This window comes from Elephantulus edwardii, unplaced genomic scaffold (genome assembly GCF_000299155.1).
Source record: "Elephantulus edwardii isolate Elephantulus edwardi_28Jun2011 unplaced genomic scaffold, EleEdw1.0 scaffold00085, whole genome shotgun sequence".
NCBI classification, from domain to species: domain Eukaryota; kingdom Metazoa; phylum Chordata; class Mammalia; order Macroscelidea; family Macroscelididae; genus Elephantulus; species Elephantulus edwardii.
Window position 1 is genome coordinate 14,100,123 of NW_006399835.1, and position 21,081 is coordinate 14,121,203.

General features: G+C 39.6%; 1 protein-coding gene across 1 annotated transcript in view; it reads right to left on the minus strand.

Moving 5' to 3' along the window:
• LOC102845316 (cell cycle control protein 50C-like) overlaps positions 1-21,081 on the minus strand; it is a 36,118-nt gene that overhangs the window by 2,707 nt on the left and 12,330 nt on the right. The window contains exons 3-6 of the mRNA XM_006890041.1: positions 15,593-15,694; positions 11,687-11,774; positions 11,132-11,272; positions 8,951-9,160 (exon numbers count right to left, since the gene is read on the minus strand). Of these exons, the coding sequence (XP_006890103.1) occupies positions 8,951-9,160; positions 11,132-11,272; positions 11,687-11,774; positions 15,593-15,694 (541 nt within the window). The remainder of the gene's footprint in view (positions 1-8,950; positions 9,161-11,131; positions 11,273-11,686; positions 11,775-15,592; positions 15,695-21,081) is intronic.

A 21,081-nucleotide genomic window follows, 5' to 3' on the forward strand; every position in this document is an offset into this window, starting at 1 on the left:
AGATAACAGAAACGGCAAAGGAGGTTGAGTTCATTCAGTGACTGGGATAATTGGGATGGGAGTGTCAGAGACAGTGCGATTGGCACAGGACAGAGCGGAGTTTAGGGCTGTTGTACATAGGGTCACTATTCGTCGCAGGCGACTCGACGGCACATAAGAACAATAATAACATAATTTTGAAAACTTGTTTTATAATTATTTATTTACAAAGTTTTAATACATTATTTTTCACACTGGATCTTTCCTAGGCAATAATACATTTTTTAAATAGCTTGACCCCTGCTTGCTTGTGTATTGATTTTGGATCAAGTACAATAAAATCATTAATTTTAATCTTTTCTCCATCTATCATGAGATTGATTAACGGTCCTGTGGTCAGGGTTTTTGTCCTCTTGATGTTGAGATGTAATCCATCATCTAAGGCTGTAGTCTTTGATCCTTTGCAGTAAGGGCTCCATGTCTTCCTCACTTTCCTGAAGCAAGGCTGTGTCATCTGCATAATACAGGTTAGTGATGAGTCTTTCTCCAAACCTGATGCTACATTCTTCTTCATATAATCCAGTTTCTTGAACAATTTGCTCAGCCTACAGACTAAATATGTATGGAGAAAGGATGCAACCTTGCCACAGACTTTTCCTGATTTTAACCATGTTGTTGTTGTTGTTATTAAGTGGCGTCGAGTCGTAGCGACCCTATGGAACAAAAGACCTGAACACTGTTCTCCATCAGGATCAAGGTGAAAAGAGAACCCCATGCGGGAGCTGCGCATCCGCAAGCTCTGCCTCAACATCTGTGTACGAGAGTGGATACTGGCTGACCCGGGCCACCAAGGTGTTGGGGCAGCTCACAGCCCAGACTCCCGTGTTCTCCAAAGCGAGAGGGACCGTCAGATCCTTTGGCAGTAGGAGAAATGAAAAAAATTGCTGTCCACAGCACAGTCCGAGGGGCGAAGGCAGACGAAATTTTGGAGAAAGGTCTAAAGGTGCGGGAATACAAGTTAAGAAAAAAGAACTTCTCAGATACTGGAAACTTTGGTTTTGGGATCCAGCAGCACATTCATCTTGGGATCAAATATGACCCCAGCATTGGTATCTACGGCCTGGACTTCTTTGTGGTGCTAGGTAGACCAGGTTTCAGCATCGCAGACAAGAAGCACAGGATGGGCTGCACTAGGTCCAAACACCGAATCAGCAAAGAGGAGGCCCTGTGCTGGTTCCAGCAGAAGTATGGTAGGATCATCCTCCCTGGAAAATAAATTCCTGTTTCTATCCAAAAGTCCAATAAAATGTTTTCCACAAAGTGTAAAAAAAGAAAAAAAAGAAAGAAAAAAAAAAGAGAGACCTGAACTCATGTATAACTTTCATCGTTTCTCCAAGTTCATAGGGTTTCTGGAGGCAAGCTATTTCAGAAGCGGATGCCACTCCTGCTTCCAAGCTTTAATCTAGGAGCTCCACCAAACACTGTCCACCATGGGTAACCATTATCACATTTGGTACATCAGTGTTACAGTGTTTAGCATCACAGCAACCATGATTTACCTCTGTACCGTACATGGACAGATCAGTACTATGCCACTTATAAGAATGTTTGACCAAAAACAATTAAAACCAGTTAGGGCCCTTTTGTGTGGTGAGACACAGTGGGAAAGCTTTAGCTTATAGAGGTTAAAGTATGCCTTGGTTTTGAAATCTGGTTAGGATTAAAAATACTGTTTTAAAAAACTTTGTTTCCTTGGAATTCTCCTGCCACCAGAAGGAATTCTTCCTGCTCCAGAAAAGAGGGAGTTTTTTCACCTCTAGCCAGAGAGGAGAACCTTCTCCCAACCGAGTGAAATGTGGGATACTCTTCAGGATGGCAGCAGCCTCAACGACTGAACTGGAGAATAGGATGTGAGATGAGATTTTGGGGTGGAGGAAGCCAATGTTGACAAGACTGAGAACTTGGGAACACTCAAAGCCACAAAGCTGGAGGCTGAGGTCCCTGCATACACATTTTGGGAGCTATCTTAACTGTATTCTGTTATTAATCTGAATTAGAACCTTCTAACTCTTTAAAAAACCGTAACCTAAAACAAAAAGACAACAGAACACTGTTTCCTTGTTCTGTTCAGATAGTTGCTTCTTGGTCTATAGGTTTCACATGTACATAAATGAGATTCCCATTCTTCTCAATGTTAACCATAATTTGTTATGATCTACATAATCAAATGTCTTTGCAGGTAAATAAAACACAAATAACCTGGTATTCCCTGATTTCAGTCAAAATCCATTTGACAACCACAATAATATCTTTCATTCCATAGCTTCTTCATCCAGCTTGAATTTATGGCTGATCTCTGTTTTTGAATAATCTTCAGCAAGATTTTACTTGCATGGGATATTAATGATATTGTTTGGTAATTTCTGTACTCTGTTGGATCACCTTTTTTTTTTTTTGGAATGGGAACAAATATGGACCTCTTCCAGTCATTTGGCCAGGTATCTAGTTTCTTGGCACAGGCTATTGAGCGCATTCAGGGCTGCATCTCTCTTGGGGAAAAAAAATCTCACTTGGTTTTGTCTGTTTGTTTAATATACAAGCGTATTTACTTCTCTATCTTAGAAAATTTTATTTTTTACTGGACTTAACGATTTAGAAGTTGCATCTGTCAGTGCGGATAGCCTCTGTCTCTTGGCAGTTTGTTTTTGGCAGGGTTGTTTTTTGTTGGTTTGTTGTTGTTTTGGTTTGGGTTTTTGGGGTTTGTTTTTTGTTTTGTTTTGTTTTTTGTCTCCTTCATCTTCATGGCCCAAAGTTTGGCATATTCTGTTGATCTCCTCATTCTTCTTAGTGTCCTCTTTCTCCAGAGCAACATGCTGGCATTTATGTTATAGGACACTTGGAGTACCAAGATACTGAATCTTGGGCTCTTTGGTCTTTGGTTTCTCAAGTGATATTCTCTCAATTCCTGGGGCCTTATCTTTTGCCAGTGCCGTCATTGCAGCTTGAACGTCTTCCTTTGTTACCATTGATTCTTATCATATGGTATTTCTGGAAATATTTAGTGTGGATCAATTCTTTTTGTTACAGTGACTGTATATTCTTTCCATCTTCTTTTGACGCTTCCTGCATCATTCATTATTTTGCCCATAGAACACTTTAGTATTGCAATTTGAGGCTTGGCCTTTTTCTTTCTGCTTGAGAAATGCTGAGTGTGTTCTTCCCTTTTGGTTTTCCAGCACCAGCTCTTCGCACATTTCATTATAATCCTTTGCCCTTTCAAGCTGTCCTTTGAAATGTTCTGTTCTGCTTTCTTACTTCAGCATTTCTTCAATTTGTTTTGGCCTCTGTATGTTCTAGTGCAAGTTTCAAAGTCTCACCTGATATCCATTTTGGTCTTTTCTTTTCTGTACTTGTAATGGTTTTTTGCTTTCTTCATAATATTCTTGATGTCATTCATCTGGTCTTTGGTAATTAGTGCATCAAATGTGATTTTTTTCTTTTTATTTATTTTTAAAGTAAAAATTTATTTTATTTGCAATTTTAATGAACATTTACTCAGTCCCACAAGGACAAATACTTCATAAAACCATTAATGCAGAAAGAGTATTAGGATCCAAGGGAGGGGGGTTGGGTAGAAGCAGAGGGATGAGGATGTGCAGGGGAAGGGGGGATTAATCATGGAGTTGTACAATTTGATGGATGGAGGGGTAAGGGAAATTGGAAGAATCTGTTCTGGAAAACAATGTATTCAAATTTTTTAAGTAAACTAGTATTGAAAAAGCTGAACATAGAAATTCCATATGACTCAGCTATTCCACTACCTGGAATATAACCTGAGAAAATGAGAACTGAGGCATAAACGGAGATTTGTACATCAATGTGCAAAGCAGCATTATTCACCATCACAAGAACATGGAAACAGCTCAAATGTCCAACCACAAATGAACAGATTGAGAAATTATGGTACATTAATATTGAATACTTTACAGCACACAGGAGCAATAAATGATTTTGTAAATTATTACCTAATTTGGGAGGTACTGGAGAGCATTGTGCTGATTGAAGGAATTCATTCCTATAAGGACAAATCTATTTTTAAGATGGTTTATCAATTCAAGCAAGATAGACTTAGTGTCATATTTTAGTTCTCCTGGGCTTTTAATAAAGTTCCTTCAACTTCAACTTGTACCTGATCAATTGATGGTCTGTTGTATAGTTAGCCCCAGGCCTAGTTTTAACTACTGATTTTGAGCTTTTCCATTGGCTCTTTCCACAGATGTAGTCAATCTGATTCCTGTGTTATCTGTCAGGTTATGTTGATAGGTATAATTGCCATTCAAGGCCACCAGCTGCTCCATGGGAGAAGGATGGCAAATCTTCTCCTGTGCAATTATCTACCTCTGAAAACCCACTCGAGGGTCAACTATGGGTTGGTTTCCACTCAGTGGTACACATCATCATCAACAATGTTTGCAATTAATAAATCACTGTACAAAATTCTTCCATGGGATATTTAGTGTCATTTTGTCACCAAGGCCATATTTTCCAACTATAAGTATTTATGTTTCCAACATTTGCAGTTGTGAAGTTTATCTTTCACTATGACTTTTGTCAGCCATTATTTTATGTTGTTATGTAGATGGGCAAGAATATATAAATGGGGCGTGTTAGTCTATCCACAAAGGTTTGGCCAGTCTCAACAATCTACAAGGAGATAGAGAGTCTCATGAATAAATTGAACAGCTCCAGCCACAGAGATAGATTTTCTGGTGCCATTGAACAAGAGAAAACAAGAGAATGTAGGATGCTTTTCTTGCTCCAACTATACCTACAGCAGTAACACATGGCCAAGCTGGAGACCTGATGAGAGATGGGATGTTAAGGAAGGAAAAAGAGCCAATATTAACAGGACTGAGACCTTTGTTGGTCTATTGGAGGTGGAAAGCCAATATTAGTAGGACCAAGAACTTGGAAACATGGCCTGGGGCTTCAATGCTCAAGGGTGGTGTTCCTGTGTACACATTTATGAGCTGTCTTAATTATATTCTGTTATTAATCTAGATTATAATATTTTTACTTTCTCAGTATGGTTCTTTGTTGTTGGTGAGCTATCACATTGGATTTTGGACCCATCAAGGCAGTAAGATTGATGTTGAGATGAGTAGAAAGAGGTATGTTACCATGGAGGACATGTCTGACATCATGGGAATTGGTTTCGTGTTATTGATGCTGTGAACTGGGACAGTTTCCCTTTGTGAAATTTATAAAAGTCAGATATGGCTGTCCCCACATGGCCCTCCCCCTTTTATAGCAATCCAATCACCAATTATAATTAATGCATCTTGATTTCATGTTTGATCAATTTCAGACTGTAAAAGTTGGTAGAAATCATCAATTTCTTCATCTTTTGCTTTATGGCTGGTACATGTATTTGGGTGATAGTTGCATTAATAGATTTTCCATCTATGTGTATGGAAAGCCATTTATCACTCCTGAAAGTATTTCAGGATAGATCTTGAGATGTTATTTTTGACTGTTAATGTAGCACCATCATTTCAATTTGTTATTCCCACTGGTTAGTAGTTAAGAGCTTAAGCACTGTGCAACCAGGGATCCCTATAATATTCCATTCGTGTGATCAGCTTCAATTTTCATAGAACAGACTTAAAGAGCCTGCTAAAGATCAATCTGAAGGAAATAGTACTCTTGGTCAATGAAGAAAATGCCCTAAAAAGCTGAAACGATGATATGGCACCATGTAAAAACATAAAGATATGCACATGTGTGAGGCTCTTACTGTCTGAACCTTCCAGTCAGAATGGAAGTGTCCATACACACACCTCCCCTAGAATGGAAAACAGAATGGAGCATGCAATTGGAGCTTATGCCACTTACCCAAGAATTTCTCCTGTAAGCCCTCTGAGGGGTAAATAGACTCAAAAGTGAATAACTTGCCACTGTCCTGGTGAGAGTCCATTGGACAACTCCTAGCCAATAGCTCTGAGTGGCTACAGGGACTACTCAAGTCTGAGCAGGTTGAAGTTTGAAAGCTGTGTACAAGTCCTAGAAAGATTCAGCCTCCAAAGAACTCTGCCACAGGGATTGGGGTTAGAAAGGGACATTAAAATTAAGTCTAAAGACCAGAGTATGTAAATCGGGTTATGTTTAAATACGTAATTTCTTAAATGCAGTGCTAGTTAAAGCATACATGCTCATTGTTTTAAAATAAATAGATTTGTGTTTTTAAACCAAGTGAAACAAGTCAGTCTCACAATGAAACATATGGCTTCTAACTTGGACCATATGTCTGTCCATAACCAAGATGTTGGCTTCCACCTCCTGGATTCATAGAGAGAGAGTCATCTTCAGTGCAGAGCTCATAACACAGAGGCTAGATTAACTACAACTGGCCCTCAAGTGAGAGGAGCCCTGATGGCACAGTGTTTATGTGCTCTGCTGGTAACTGAAGATTCAGTGGTTTGAGCTCATGACCCATTCAGTGAAAAAAAAAAAAGATAGATGGATAGATGATAGATAGTTTTCTTCAGTAAAGATTATTATGTTGTGAAATGTTGAGCTGGAACTGACCCATGCCTGATCCTGTGGTGGCTGTTCAGAGACAGTTAATCACACTCGAGGAGATTGCCCATCCTTCTCCTGGAGAGCAGCTGGGGAATTGAAACCTTGAGCCTTCGGGATTGTAACACAGCTTCTTACTACTAGGCCACCGGAACTCCTTTCAATAAGGATTACAGCCTTGGAAATACCGTGGAGCAGTTCTTCTCTATCCATTTCTATTTATGATGGAATCAACATGATAGCAGTGGAGTTTTGTTTTTAACAAGCCTTAAATTTAGGGCTCCTTTGGTGTGTAATACTGGTACCAGTAGTTGAGTGACTCTGATTTATGGCAACGCAGTATATGTCAAGTAATTGAGAAAACCATGGCCTGGATTAGTTGCACCTTTGTATCTAGACTGACATTGTTGCTCTTCAGCACTCTGGAGAGGTCCATGACAGCAGATTTTTCCAGTGCAATTTGTCTGGATTTCCTGACTGCTGGTGCTAAGAGTGTTGATTGTGGATCCAAGCAAGCTGTAATTGCTGACAACCTCAATCTCTTCTCCATCTTATATGATGTTGCCAATTGGCCCAGTGGTGAGAATCTTCATCTTCCTGATGTTAAGCTTCAATCCATATTGAAGACTACAGTACTTGACCTTCTGCAGCAAGTACTTCAGGTCTTTTCTTCACTTTCAGCAAGCAAGGTTGTGTCATTTGCATATCATAGGTTGCTAATGAGTCTTCCTCCAATCTCGATGCCATACTCCTCCTCATAAAGCCCTGCTTTCCGAATGATCTGTTCTGCATACAGATTGAAAAGGTACAGGGACAGGATGCATCCCTGATGCATTCCTTTCCTGATTTTGAATGATGACGTGTTTCCTTGCTTTATTTTGAGGACTGTTTCTTGGTCCAAGTATAGGTTTCATATAAACACGATCAAGTGTTCTGAGATCCCCATTTTCCTCAAGGTTAATCACAATTTATTGTGATCCACACAGTCAAATACCTTTGCATAGTCAGTGAAACACAGATAGACAATTTTTTTGGTACTCTCTGCTTTCTGCCAAGATTTATCTGAAATTGGCAGTAATGTCCCTAGTGCCATGGCCTCTTCTAAACCCAGCTTGTATTTCTGGTAGTTCTCTGTCAATGTACTGTTTAAGTCTTTTCTGGATAATCTTCAGCAGGATTTTGCTAGTGTGTGATATTAGTGATATTGGTCGATAATTTCCACACTCTGTCGGGTCACTTTTTTTTGGAATGGGAATAAATATGGATCTCTTCCAGTCAGTCAGCCAAGTTTTTGTCAACCTTCAAGTTGTGGCGCTGGAGAAGAGTCTTGAACATACCATGGACTGCAAGAAAACAAATAGGTCTGTCTTGGAGGTGGTGAAACCAAGTCTCTCCTTGGAGGCTAGGATTTTGATGTTCTGCCTCATTTACTTTGGGCACATGGCCAGGAGAGATCAGTCCTTGGAAAAGGACATCATGCTTGGAAGGGTGGATGGACAGCACAGGAGAGGAAGACCCTGGATGAGATGGATTGATACAGTGACTGGGGCAATGGGGTTGATGTGTCAGAATTAGTGAGACTGGCTCAGGACAGGAAGGGTTCAGAGCTGCTGTACATAGTGTTGCTACACATCGTAGGTGACTAAATGGCACATAACAGCAATAATATACTATGACAGGCTTGGAAGCAGGAGTGGCATCCACCTCCTAAACAACATGCTTCCAGAAACTCTATCAACTTCGATAAATGTCAATAGTTGTAGAGAGGCTTCAGGCCTTTTGTTCTTAGTGTTGCTATGAGTCGTACTCGACTCGAAGGCAATCAACAACAGCAGTATATGTCAAAGGGTTTTCAACGACTGATTTTTGGGGAAGTAGATCACCACGTGGACTTGAATCTCTAGCCTTTTGTTTAGCAGCCAAATGTGTTAAACATTTGCATCATCCAGATACTCTCTGGTCTGTCACATTTTTGCTAGAATTGAAAAGTTTCTATAATTGTTTATGATTTTTAGTCCATATTCCAAGTTCTAATTCCTCATATCCTTTCTCCCAACAGTACTTCATTTTAACCAATTCTATACAGCATCCTTCTCTTCACTTTTAGATGGACAACCCAGTGTTACATAATCTTTCTTGGGGAACACAGTTTTCTCCTATTTATCCACACTCAAATACACTATACTACCATTAACGTTTTACTACATAAAGTGGAGGCAAACAGGTAATTAAACAACAATATTACCTATAATTGGACTGTGAATTTCTTCTTTTGTATACATATTTGATGGGGAAACGTCAAAACCATAGAATAAAATAATTCAATAATCATTACCCAAAAGGACACCTGTTTTCTTTTACCTCCAGAAGGAAAAGCAGTGTAAAAGGATACTGTAGGTTATGTTGAAACTGTAATTACCAGCAGGCAAGCCTTCAGTGAAATACTGTATTCGATTGAGACGACGGTACAGCTTTTTGAAGGTGGGAAAGGCTGCTGTCCTCATCCATACAATGAAGTCATCATTGATGAAGCCATTGTTTCCTGGGTCCTCTTCATCCAGCTCATAGATGGGCCTAGGCCAGGATGGGGGCTTTGTGGTTCCTGTGAGGAAAGAGTGAGGCATATGGTTGAGAAGTGGTTGCCTTCTGTTTTCTTTAGAATCAAAGAACTTCTGCACGCCTGAAGCAGGGCAAAAAGAAATCAGATGTTAAAAAAAAAAAGCAACCAAGCAAAGCCCCTCTGTGTGTGAGTGGTGTGTGTGCATGTGTGTGAACTACCTGAGCATGAAACCATTAAAGTTATAAGAAACTCACAGGGAAGTGCCTCGAGGTATATTTCATCAAGATGAAAAAAGAAAAATGTGAACTTATATGCATGTTATGCTTTCAACTATATGAAGTACATAAGAGACGCTGAAAAATCGTTGTGTTGTTATGTGCCATTGAGTTGCCTGCAATGAGCTTGAAAATCCTTGTCTCCAAGGAGAAGTCTGCTTTCAGCCTTTCCAATACAGACCTTTTTGTTCTCTTAGCAGCCCATGATCTGCTCAATACTCTTGTCCAGCACCACAGCCTCCTGCTACATGCCCAAAGTATGTAAGATGGAGTTTGGTTTTAATCTCTCTGGGACAGACCTGTTTGTTCTCTTGGCAGTCAACGATATGTTCAGTGCTCTTCTCCAGTACCACAATTCAAAGACATCAGTTCTTCTTCCGTCTTCCTTAATCATTCTCCAGCTCTCTGATGTACAATATGTAATTACAAAGACCATGACTTGGATCAAGAGCACTTTAGCCTCTAGACTGACATTGTTACTCTTCAGCACTCTAGAGAGGTTCCTAACAGCATATATTCCCAGAGCAATTAATCTTTTATTTCCTGACTGCTGGTGCCATGAGTGTTGGTTATTGAACCAAGCAAGCTGAAGCTGTTAACAATCTCAATCTCTTCTCCATCTATCATAAACCTGCCAATTGGCCTAGCTGTGGAAATCTTCGTTTTCCTGATATTGAGCTTCAATCCATATTGATGACTGCAGTCCTTGACCTTCTGTAGCAAACGCCTCAGGTTCTCCTCAATACCAGTAAATAAGGTTGTGTTATCAGCATAGCACAGCCTGTTGATGAATCTTCCTCCAATCTTGATGCCACATTCCTTCTCATAAAGTTCAGCCTTCTGAATGGTCTGTTCTACATATAGATTGAAAAGGTATGTTGACAAGATGCATTTCTGACATACACCTTTTCTGATTTTGAATCATGCAGTATTTCCTTTCTCTGTTCTGATGACTACTTCCTGGTCTAAGTATAGATTTTGCATAAGCACAAACAAGTGTTCTAGGATTCTCATTCTTACTAAGATTAGATATAATGATTTTCAACTTATTTCAATATAATAATGTCAATTTGTTGGTAAGAAAATTTTTGAAATATGTATTTCTTTTAACTCCTTTTCACTGTTAAAATTGTACTATGTTTGTCAATAAATCATCTGGTTATTCTAATTGTCTTCCTGTCAAACATTCTTCTAGGTTGTATAGCACTGGTCTGTGCGTTGCTGTACAGAGGTAACACGTGGTTGCTGTGATGCTGAAGCCTGTGACAGTGATGTGCCAATCGTGGTAATGGACACCCATGGTGGACAGTGTTGGCTGGAGCTTCCCGACTAAATCAATCCTGGAAGCAGGAGCGGCATCCACTTCCAAAATGGCTTGCCTCTGGAAACTCTATGTACGAACAGTGCTCAGGCCGTTCGTTCATAGGGTCTCTATGAGTCATCTACGACTCGACGGCATTAAACAACAACAACAACATTCTAATTTTAGATGAAACAGCATGTGTCTTAAAATATTCTCTTTTTCTTAATAATAGACTGGAAGGACTCAGGACATCAATAATTTTACATTTCTGGTAAGTATGTGGAGGAAGTTCCCAAAGAGCAGGGAAAGTCAAAGCAAAAATGAGTTCAACAAGGGATTAAAGAGGGAGGAATCATAAATATCTCCAGGCAGTTAAAAAAAATAAATGTGTCCTTGTGAACTAATGAAAATACTGAGCTTGTGGATGGATCTCACCTGCAAATGCATTAGAAAGATTCTTGGAACTTGGATTCTTAAACTTGACATGTTTATCTGTCCACCATGTAATTCCATTCCTTAGCATTGGGACTTTAATGTGTACAGATGAGTTAAGTTTGTATGAAAGAATAATGGTATCTATAAGGAAATTAAAAACATTGTTTTAGTCAGAGATAAAAGTAATTTTTGCTACTTTTAAGAAAGTAGAGTGAGACACAGTAGAAAAAGAAATTAGGGCCTAAGCAGACTCTCAACACACCTACATGCCATAGATGCTAATACTATAAGGGCCATTCTTTTTCTTGCAAAGGTTGATCCAATTATTGAAAAATACTCTTAAGCTCCATCTAATTCATGTTCCCTGACTAATCCTTCAGGAAAGAAGGTCTTGTATGCAAACAAAATGCCTTAAGTCAGTCAACTTAAGGCCCATATTAGGAGAACACGAAACAAGAACAATGCCCCTCAGGGCAGAGGTAATAATCTGAACATTTGTGCTGGTCACATACTTACTGAAGGGAAGGAACACTTTAGGATGAGGAAATCACCTACCATTGAACATGCTGTTGGCAATAGCACCACAAGGTGCGATGGGGGTCCCATTGTGGGACTTCTCAAATAGACGGCAGTTCTCAACATCCTGGGGTGCAAAATGATAAAGCAATGAGAAGTGAATGTGTAATCAGTCTTTGAATGATGAAAGTGTGAATGTCGTTATTGCTTGTTGTTATTTTCCATTGAATCAACTAAAACTCATAATAACCCTGTGCACAATAGCTCTGAACCCTGCCCTAATTTAAGCCAATCTCACTGTCTCGAACACATCTACCGCCATAATCTCAGTTACTGTATCAATTCATCTCATCTGGGGTATTCCTTTCCTGCACTGTCCCTCCACCCTTCCAAGCATGATGCCCTTCTCCAAGGACACACATCTAAATCATGTGAGATGGAGGCTCAAAATTTGTACCTTTAAGGACAAACTTGTTCTCTTGGCAGTCCATGGTGTGATCAATACTCTTCTCCAGCACCACAATGCAAAAGCATTGATTCTTCTTCTGTCATCTTTAGTCATTGTCCAGCTCTCTGGACAATAAATAACAAAATTTTGCGGAGCAAAAAATTGCGAAGACCATGGCCTGGATCAGTTGCACCTTAGTCTCTAGACTGACACCGGTGTTGGAGAGGTCCCCAACAACAGACTTTCCTAATGTAACTATTATTTTCATTTTCTGACTGGTGGTACCAAGAGTGTTGATTGTGGAACTGAGCAAGAGAGAATATGGGCAAGTAAGTCAACCCACAATGATTTACTGGTATGCAACAGAGTGTGATAATTGCCTGCTTTTCCCAGGCATCTACCTCATTTACAGTAGGTTTGTTTGTCTGTCTTTCTGTCTATCTATCTATCTATCTTTTTTGTTTGTTTGTTTATTTTTAGGTGTGTGTATCTTTCTGCCCTCATGGTGTTACTATGAGTCAGAATCTTCACAGCAACCTAACAACAATCAAAATATGGCATGTAAAATATGTCTAGAGGAAATGACTTTAATCCTTGTCTGGCTGTTCCCATATCACACCAAGTTATGTTACACTGGAATACATTTTTTAAAAATGAAAATATCACTTAAATTTAGAAAAGTTAACAAATTGTTAGTATATGGCTAAATTACTTATCACAGTGAATCCATCAAAGCAATTACCACAAAATAATTTTTAAAGAGGAGCTGCATTGTGCTAAGTGAACTAACTCAGTCCCATAAAGACAAATACTGTGTAAGACCATTATTGTAGAAAGTGTATGAGGATCCAAGGTGGGGAGGGTGGGAGCAGAGGGGTGAGGATGTGCGGAGGTGGGGAGGGTGGTTAATCATAGAGTTGCACAATTCGATGGGTGGAGAGAGAGATGGGTAAAAGAAATGGGAACGATCCAGTGTGAAAAACAGCATATATGAACTTTGTAAGTAAACTAGTATAAAATAAAAATTTTATTTAATTTTTTTAAAAAGAGGAGTTGCTAAAAATTAAAAGGTTTCTTTGCTGCTTTTCTTGATGGCCTGTTGAATACCATTTACCAAGAGTAAAAGTTCAAAGAACTCTGGTGGTACAATGCTCAACTGCTAACTGAAAGTTCAGTAGTTCAAACTCACCAGTAGTTCTGTGTGAGAAAAGGACTGGAAATTTTCTTCTGTAAGGTTTTCAGCCAAGAAAACCCTATGGGGCAGTTCTACTGTGTCTTATAGGTTCCCTATGAATTGGAATCCACCTGACCATATACAACATCAACAAAAAACGGTGATAAGAAAATAACCCTGGCATGTACTATATTGCCTGGCACCTGGAAAAAGCTTAACAAATAAGAATTGAATCTAAGTGCATATGGAAAAGAGTAAAATTTTATAATTTGAGGCTTAAAAGGGTATTCAATTAAACCAAAGACTTATTAATAAAATAAAGCCTCATTTTCTTAAACTGGCTGTTGTAGTTATTAGGTGCCATCAAGTCAACTATAACGCCTAGTGACCCTATGAACAACAGATCTGAACCCTGCCCTGTGCCCTGTGCCATCTTCATCATCCCTGTCACACTTGATTCTATTTTTATAGTCACTGTGCCAATACTTCTCTTTTGAGGCTTTTGATGCATGAGTCTACTACTAAAAAGCTAAGGAAAAAATTTACACATAGAATAGAAATATTCTTTGATGACTATCATACAGATGGGAAGGAGAGAAAAAATTCAATAACTAGATAATAGGCACATATTAAGGTGGATGAAGGAAAAGGCAACACATAATAAGGTGATGATGATGAGTACAATGTCACTAAAGAGAGACAAGATTTGGGAAGGTGTACAAGAGATACAGATAGTAAACTGTAATTACATACACAGTCCTGCAATAGCAACTAATATCAATCAAATAAAATATCAATCAAACTCATTGCTGTCTGGTCTGAACCAACTCATCACTGACCCTCCAGCAGGTGTTCAGGAGGCTGTAACTTGCATGGGAGGAGATGGCCTATCTTTCTGTCAAGGTGCCACAGGTGGAGGAGAACTGCCAGAGAGGCCCCACCTTCGGTGTAGCAGCACAACTCCTTACAGGCTCTGCCACCAGTGCTCTATAATGTTAGTCATAACAAACATTAATCTACAAGCAAACATATAGGGAGACAGGAAAGATGAGCAGATACGGGTAGGTGCAAAGGACTAGACCCGTGGGTTTGTCAGACAATATTTCTACATGCATATTTGAGCCGAAGGGATACAAACTTCTTAATGCTAACCCGTGATCATATATAGATCATATATCCTACGAACATGGATCAAACACCCTGAAAACACTTGTAGTAGGGCCTCAGTATCATAGTCTCAGGGGACCTCAAGGCCAGTTGATATAAATATATCCACAAAAGCAATACTCTTTATCTTGCTTTCATGAGTAGTGACTGGAGTCTTAAAACCTTGCAAGCAGCCTTACTAGTCTCTACTTGTCTGGAGCAAAGAAGAGTGAAGAAAATCAAAGGCACACAGAAGGACTAACAAACTATTGAACTCCATGACTTTGAGACCAGAATGGGACGGTGCTTAGACACTGATGCTGGCCACGCTAGAAAGGATCCCGGCAGAGAGTCTGAGACAAAATGGGAGAAAACTGTGGAATGAAACTCAGAACCATAAAGATAGCCAGGCTTGCTGGTGTAATATAGACCGATGAAACCCCAGGACTATAGGCCTTAGAACCGTTTTGAAGAACTAAATTTCCCCCTGCCGCTCAACTTTAAGCCAAGCAATAAGCAGGCCCATAAGGAGAGCAATAATACTGGAGGAGGTGCTCAACCCCGAGATCAACCCTAAATCAAAAGGGTAGCATTTTTCTAGGAACAAAGGTTAGAGGCAGGAAGAGTTAGACCAGAAGGATGGACAGAAATTAGAACTTTGGGGAGGAAGCAGAAAAAAGGGCCGTTAAGATATGAGGATCAGGGAGCTCTGGTGGCCTAGTGGAAAGAGGCTGCACTGCAATCCCAGAGGTATGTAGTTGGAATCCACCAGATGCTCTGCTGGAGAAGGAGAGGCAATCTTTTCCTGTACCAGCCAGATCTGATTTGATGGCGCACACACAAAATAATAAAATTTAAAAAGATATGAGGGTCATATTACTGTTACAAAACAAAATGGGTATGGACAATCAAATGGAAAATCAATTTCACTTAAAGCGCAATAAATATTTTTAAAGAAGAAAACTCTTTAGCTAGATAAAATTCCCATTACTATTCTAAACGAGAAATGAGCTTCTTAATTAGTTATCATGAATGCCTAGCCTCTTTGGTTCTAACAAGAATGAAATAAGGCTTTACATGTTCTAAAATATTAACTTTTGAGTTTATTTTCCATCTGTTTCAGATGGGTATATCTACTTGAGTTCTTAAATTTATAATAAATTAAATAATGTCTTACCTTTATATTTTCACCTAGAAGTTGGCTGTCACTTCTGGATCGAATATATCGATGGAGGTTCTGATAGAAGCCATATAGCTTGTAGTACATATAAACGTTTCCCTGAATGAGGGAAAAGCAAAATGTGAGAAGAGATTGAAAAACAAACAAACCCACTATAAATAAAAACAGAATTCCCCCCCCAAAAAATAGTAGAGGAAAAATTGATGGGATCTGAAAATTTCCTCATGTCAGATACAGTTTTTATCTGATCTGAAATAGTTTTTCTCCCAAAAACCATTTTTTTTAATTAAATTTTATTATTTTTGTGTGAGTGTACCGTCAAATCACATCTGACTGGTACAGGAGGAGACTGTCTCTCCTTCCCCGGCAGAGCATCTGGTGGATTTGAATCATGCGCCTCTGGGATTGTAGTTGCAGCTCCTTGCCACTAGGCCACCAGAGCTCCCCTTCAAAAACCATTTTTAATAACAGAATTGGTCTATAAAGAAATGATAAAATGGCTAAATTACTTATTTTTAATGTGGTTTTAAACAAATTTATGGTTTCTTATTTTTTTTCTCCTTTTGTTGTGTGCCGTCGAGTCAGATCCGACTGTCACAGGAGGAGACTGCCCCTCCTCCAGCAGAGCATCTAGTGGATTCGAACCACATGCCTTTGGGATTGCAGTGCAGCTTCTTGCCAGGAGGCCACCAGAGCTCCTTGTTTTTAATGTTTTTGTAAGGTTATTGTTTACTGCATTGATACTTTTTATAATCAGATTTTGTATCTTCAGTATATGAAATTTCATTTTATAAATACTGTTTTCCAGTGATACAAGAAAAAAGAATGCTTAGGGTTTGTGATAAGCAATTTAAGTCACATGGTTTCAAAGAAAATCAAGAAATAGAATTTAAAATGGAAGCCTTGGCGCTTCCTTAGGTGCATGTAAAGCTTGAGTGTATGTCATTTATGAGAGCAGAGTTCCTAGCTCCTGGTGTTTCTCTCTTTTTACCTGAGTGTAGCATAATTTCTAGCACATGTTACTTGCTTAGTAATCAATAATGAACCATTTGTTGTGGATAGAAGGTGGAATGATTCATTGACCAAAATAACGAGAGTGATTTTCACCCTAGTAACAGATAGGTACCCTTGCTATCTGTAAGAGATATGGCCTCCCCCATACGCCCTCCCGTCTGCCTGCATCCAGGTTACCACCATTGCTCTACGTTTGTGAAGGCTTCTGCCTTTCTGGTGGTGCACATGCTTCTGAAAAATTTCCAGGAATTAAAAACGTATGTTCTTCGACAAATCTGATACAGATTTTATAAACAGTTTACACAGCACTAATAAAAATGTAAAATGTATATATATTTATAATGAATTCATTATCTAGTTCCAAAATAATGAAGGCAAGTGTTAAAACATAAAAGTCTAACTAGTTATCACACATGTTGGGTATGATACTTATAGCTGGGTGTGAAAAAGCCTTCTCCTGCAGTTCCCAGAGTCAAATAATTCTTTTACCTACCAAGGCTACCTATTACCAAGGTGAAAATTATTTCATTTTCTTTTTCCATAACAAATGGTTCATCAGTTCTTGAGTGAGTTTTATGTGCCAGGTATTGTACTAGGTGTTACACTGTGCCATAGTGGCATTATAGAAAGGCTTTGGCCTTACCTTGTAGAGTTCCTACAAGGAGTATGGAGAAAGGCAAGTGGTATCCAATATTGGGTAGGAGGAAAGGTTGTGGTAAGAGTGGTTGGTTATAGAAACAAGAAAGGCTCAAGAGTGTGGTCTTTGTAATAGGGAAAAACCAAAACACCTCTGGAACATTAAAGGAGATGCTGGACTGCACACAGAGGCGGGCTATAGCATAACAGGCAGAAAGCAGGCGTGTGGGTGACTCAGCCAGGCTTAGCAGGGATAGCAGATCATTTCTTCTCACTCAGAGAGAGAGCCTCAATTGCTGACTTCCCCCTAGAGCTGTTAGGTTTCCTCGAGTGGAATACAACCCATAGCAACCCTAAAAACAACAGATCTGAATTCTGTCCTATCCTGTGCCACATTTACACTTCGTGACTCACTAGAGCCCACTGTGGTGGTCACTATTAATCTGCCTGGTTAAGGGTCTTTCTCTCTTTTATTGACCCTCTTCCTTTCCAAACATAATGTCTCTCTCCAGAGAATAGACCCTTCTAACAACATGCTTCAAGTATGTGAGATGAAGCTTCAACATCGTTGCCTCCAAGGAGCTATCTGGCTGCACTTTGTTCAAGACCTAACTGTTTGTTCTCTTGGCAGCAAAACGTGGGAGTTGACTCCCAGCTATAGAAAACAGGAAATCCACAAAACGCGATATACTATTTCTTTGCTGCTAAAATGAGAATTGTACTTAACCAAAGTTAAATGCTCATTTGAGTGACAAAGTAGACACACATAGAAGAGTTGTACTGACTAGCATGCTTAACTTCTTTTCAATGATTCTTTGTGTAGAGATTTAGCTTAACAAGCCCTCCTTTTTAAAATTATTTCTGGAGGCACAATGAACTCTATGGTGCTTCCATTCCCTAAAGTCAGTGACATTTTGTACAGAATTTCTTTGTTTAAGACATCCTCTGGGGGAATCGTCTGGGCTCCAGTACAAGTACCAGTACTTTCGATAATAGCTGAGCCCTGAGTAGTATGGTCAGGCTTTTAAAAGAAAACCTCTGTCTGAAAGGAATCGTTAGCAGCTGGTAACACTTCATTTGGCTTTGGGGTTTCAAAGGGCACAGATATATGGCAATTATAGACCTTTAGGGTTTTATAATTTGATCCCCCCCCTCCTTTCAAATATGTAAGCAACACTGATTTTTACTTTGGGGATAGGGTTGAGGAGGATGCGGGAAGACACAACCGAAGAGAACCAGAAATTGGGCTCATATTGAGAGAAAGTGCATGAAACTCCATCCCCAATTCCTACTGACTAGATACAAATTTCACTTACAATACAACTACAATTATAATTTTTATATCTGATTTATAAAAAAGATGATAGCTAGTCATAAACACCATGTTGTTGTTGTTGTTATGTGCCGTCAAGTTGCTTGCGAATCATAGTGACCCTATGTACAACAGCCCTAAACCCTGCTCTATCCTGTGCCAATCGCACTGTCTCTGACACTCCCATCCCGATTACCCCAGTCACTGAATCAATCCACCTCATAGAGGGCCTTCACCTCCAGCGCCGTCCCTCCACCCTCCCAAGCATGATGTCCCTCTCCAAGGACCCGTCCCTCCTGACAACATGCCCAAAGTATGTCAGATGATGCTCCAGAATCCTTGACTCCAAGGAGTTGCTTGGTTTAATCCTCTCCAGGATGAATCTGTTTGTTTTCTTGGCAGTCCAGGGTACATTCAATACTCTTCTCCAGCACCACAGCTCAAAGGCATCAATTCTCCTTCTCTCCTCCCTAGTCATTGTCCAACTCTCTGATGCATAACAAGTGATTGCAAAAACCATGGCCTGTATCAGGCGGACCTTAGTCTCCAGAGAGACACTGTTGCTCTTGAGTATTTTGGAGAGGTCCCTGACTGCAGACTTTCCCATCGCAACACGTTTTTTGATTTCCTGGCTACTGGTGCCAAGAGTGTTGACCGTGGAGCCATAGATGTATTAAAAATATTATAGATACTATCATGTTTTCATCTACAAGCAAGAGAGAAATAAAGGGCATATAAAACCAAAGCTTCCTATAATGTAAAAAAATTATTTAGCATATTATTTTTTCAGCAATTCACCAAATAATTTCTGAGCATCTACCATGCAAATTATACTGTACTATGTTTTGTAAAAGGAACTCTGGTGTCATGAACGGCTAAGTACTGCTAACTAAAAGTGTGTGGGTCTGAACCCATTCAGCTGCCTCCATAGGAGCAAGACCTGAGGGTCTGCTTGTGTATATTACAGCTTAGGCAACTCCATTGACTCAGCGCTCATCCTCCAGCAGGTTTTCAGAAACTGTATATTGCACAGGAGGAGACTGCCCAGCTCTGTCCCATGGAGTGGCTGGTGGGTTCAAACTGTGGGCCTTTGTGTGTCAGTGAAATTCTTTACCATTCAGCCACCATAGCCCACTTAAGATTCATGTGCTCATTCAATAAAGATTAACCGAGTACCTCTATTGGACAAGGTACTATACTAGGAGCTATAATCCATCAGGAAGAGATAGAAAGAAAGCAAAACTATTAATATGATACACGTTATCATACGTTAGAGGGTAAGGACTTTGTTACAGCATAAGAAACATGAGGAATGCAGGTGAGGTGAGCAGGTGGGCTGCAGAACTAAGGACAATAGGTGGGGTGGGCCTTCTTGAGGTTAGAGTAGAACCAAGACTTGAAGGAGGTAGTGGAGTTAGTCAAGTGGATTTATCGTGGCACAGGGACCAAGGAGAGAGAATGCTTGAGTTGTCTGAGGAACAAGGAGCCCAGTTTTGTTGGGCCAGGGGAGGGAACAAAGATGTGGAGACAAGGAGGGATCAAAACAGAAAGAACCTGGAAGGCCTGCAAGCACTGTGGCCTTTTCACTGAGTAGAAAGAGGAGGCACTGTAAGAATGCTTTCCCTCTTTTTCTTTTTTAAACACCCCCGCCATGATCTGACTAACATTTTATTTTGTGTGTGTGTTTAAATTGTATTTTTTATTTTTAAAAAAAATGGATATTTTTAAGAAAAGTTTACAGAAAACTTTTATTTCCATTTATTTATTGTTATACATTTTCCTCCTTACCCCCCTACTTTGCTTTTCTCTTTTAAAAAAATCTTTCATCTTGGCAAAATTTCCTCCTGCCGCTCATCCCCCGTCCACTTTGCTATGTACCTCTTGTTCTGGACTGTTGTCATACAAGTAATACTTAATCATATATTCCTTTTAAACAGTTCTTTCCCTCATCTGTTGCAATGCAGTGTACAATATTTATCCCCTCTTTTCTTAGTTTCCTCCCAACCCCCATGTCAGTCCTATTTTATAACAGTGGCATTCTATAGTATTTGTCCTTTTGTGACTGAGATATTTCACTCATTATAATGTCTTTCAGGGTGATCCATTTTGTATAATATTTTTAATGAGTTTCTTGTTTTTCAGTGCTGCATAGTATTCCATTGTGTGAATATACCACAGCTTCTCTATCCATTTGTTTGTTGATGGGCACCATTTGTTTGTTGATGGGCACTTGGGTGTTTCCATGAACAACACAGCAATAAACATAGGTGTGCATATTTCTGTCTCGGTGGCAGTCTGGTTTCTTTGGGGTATATTCCCAGTAGTGGAATTGCTGAGTCAATTGGTATTTCTATTTGCAACTTTTTGAGAAAGCCCCATATTGCCTTTCATAGTGCTTGCACCATTTTACACTCCCACCAACAGCGAATAAGAGTTTCAGTTTCTTCACAACCTCACCAGCATTTTATTGTTTGCTGCTCTGTTGAACTTTGCTATTGTTACTGGGGTGAGATGATAGCTCATA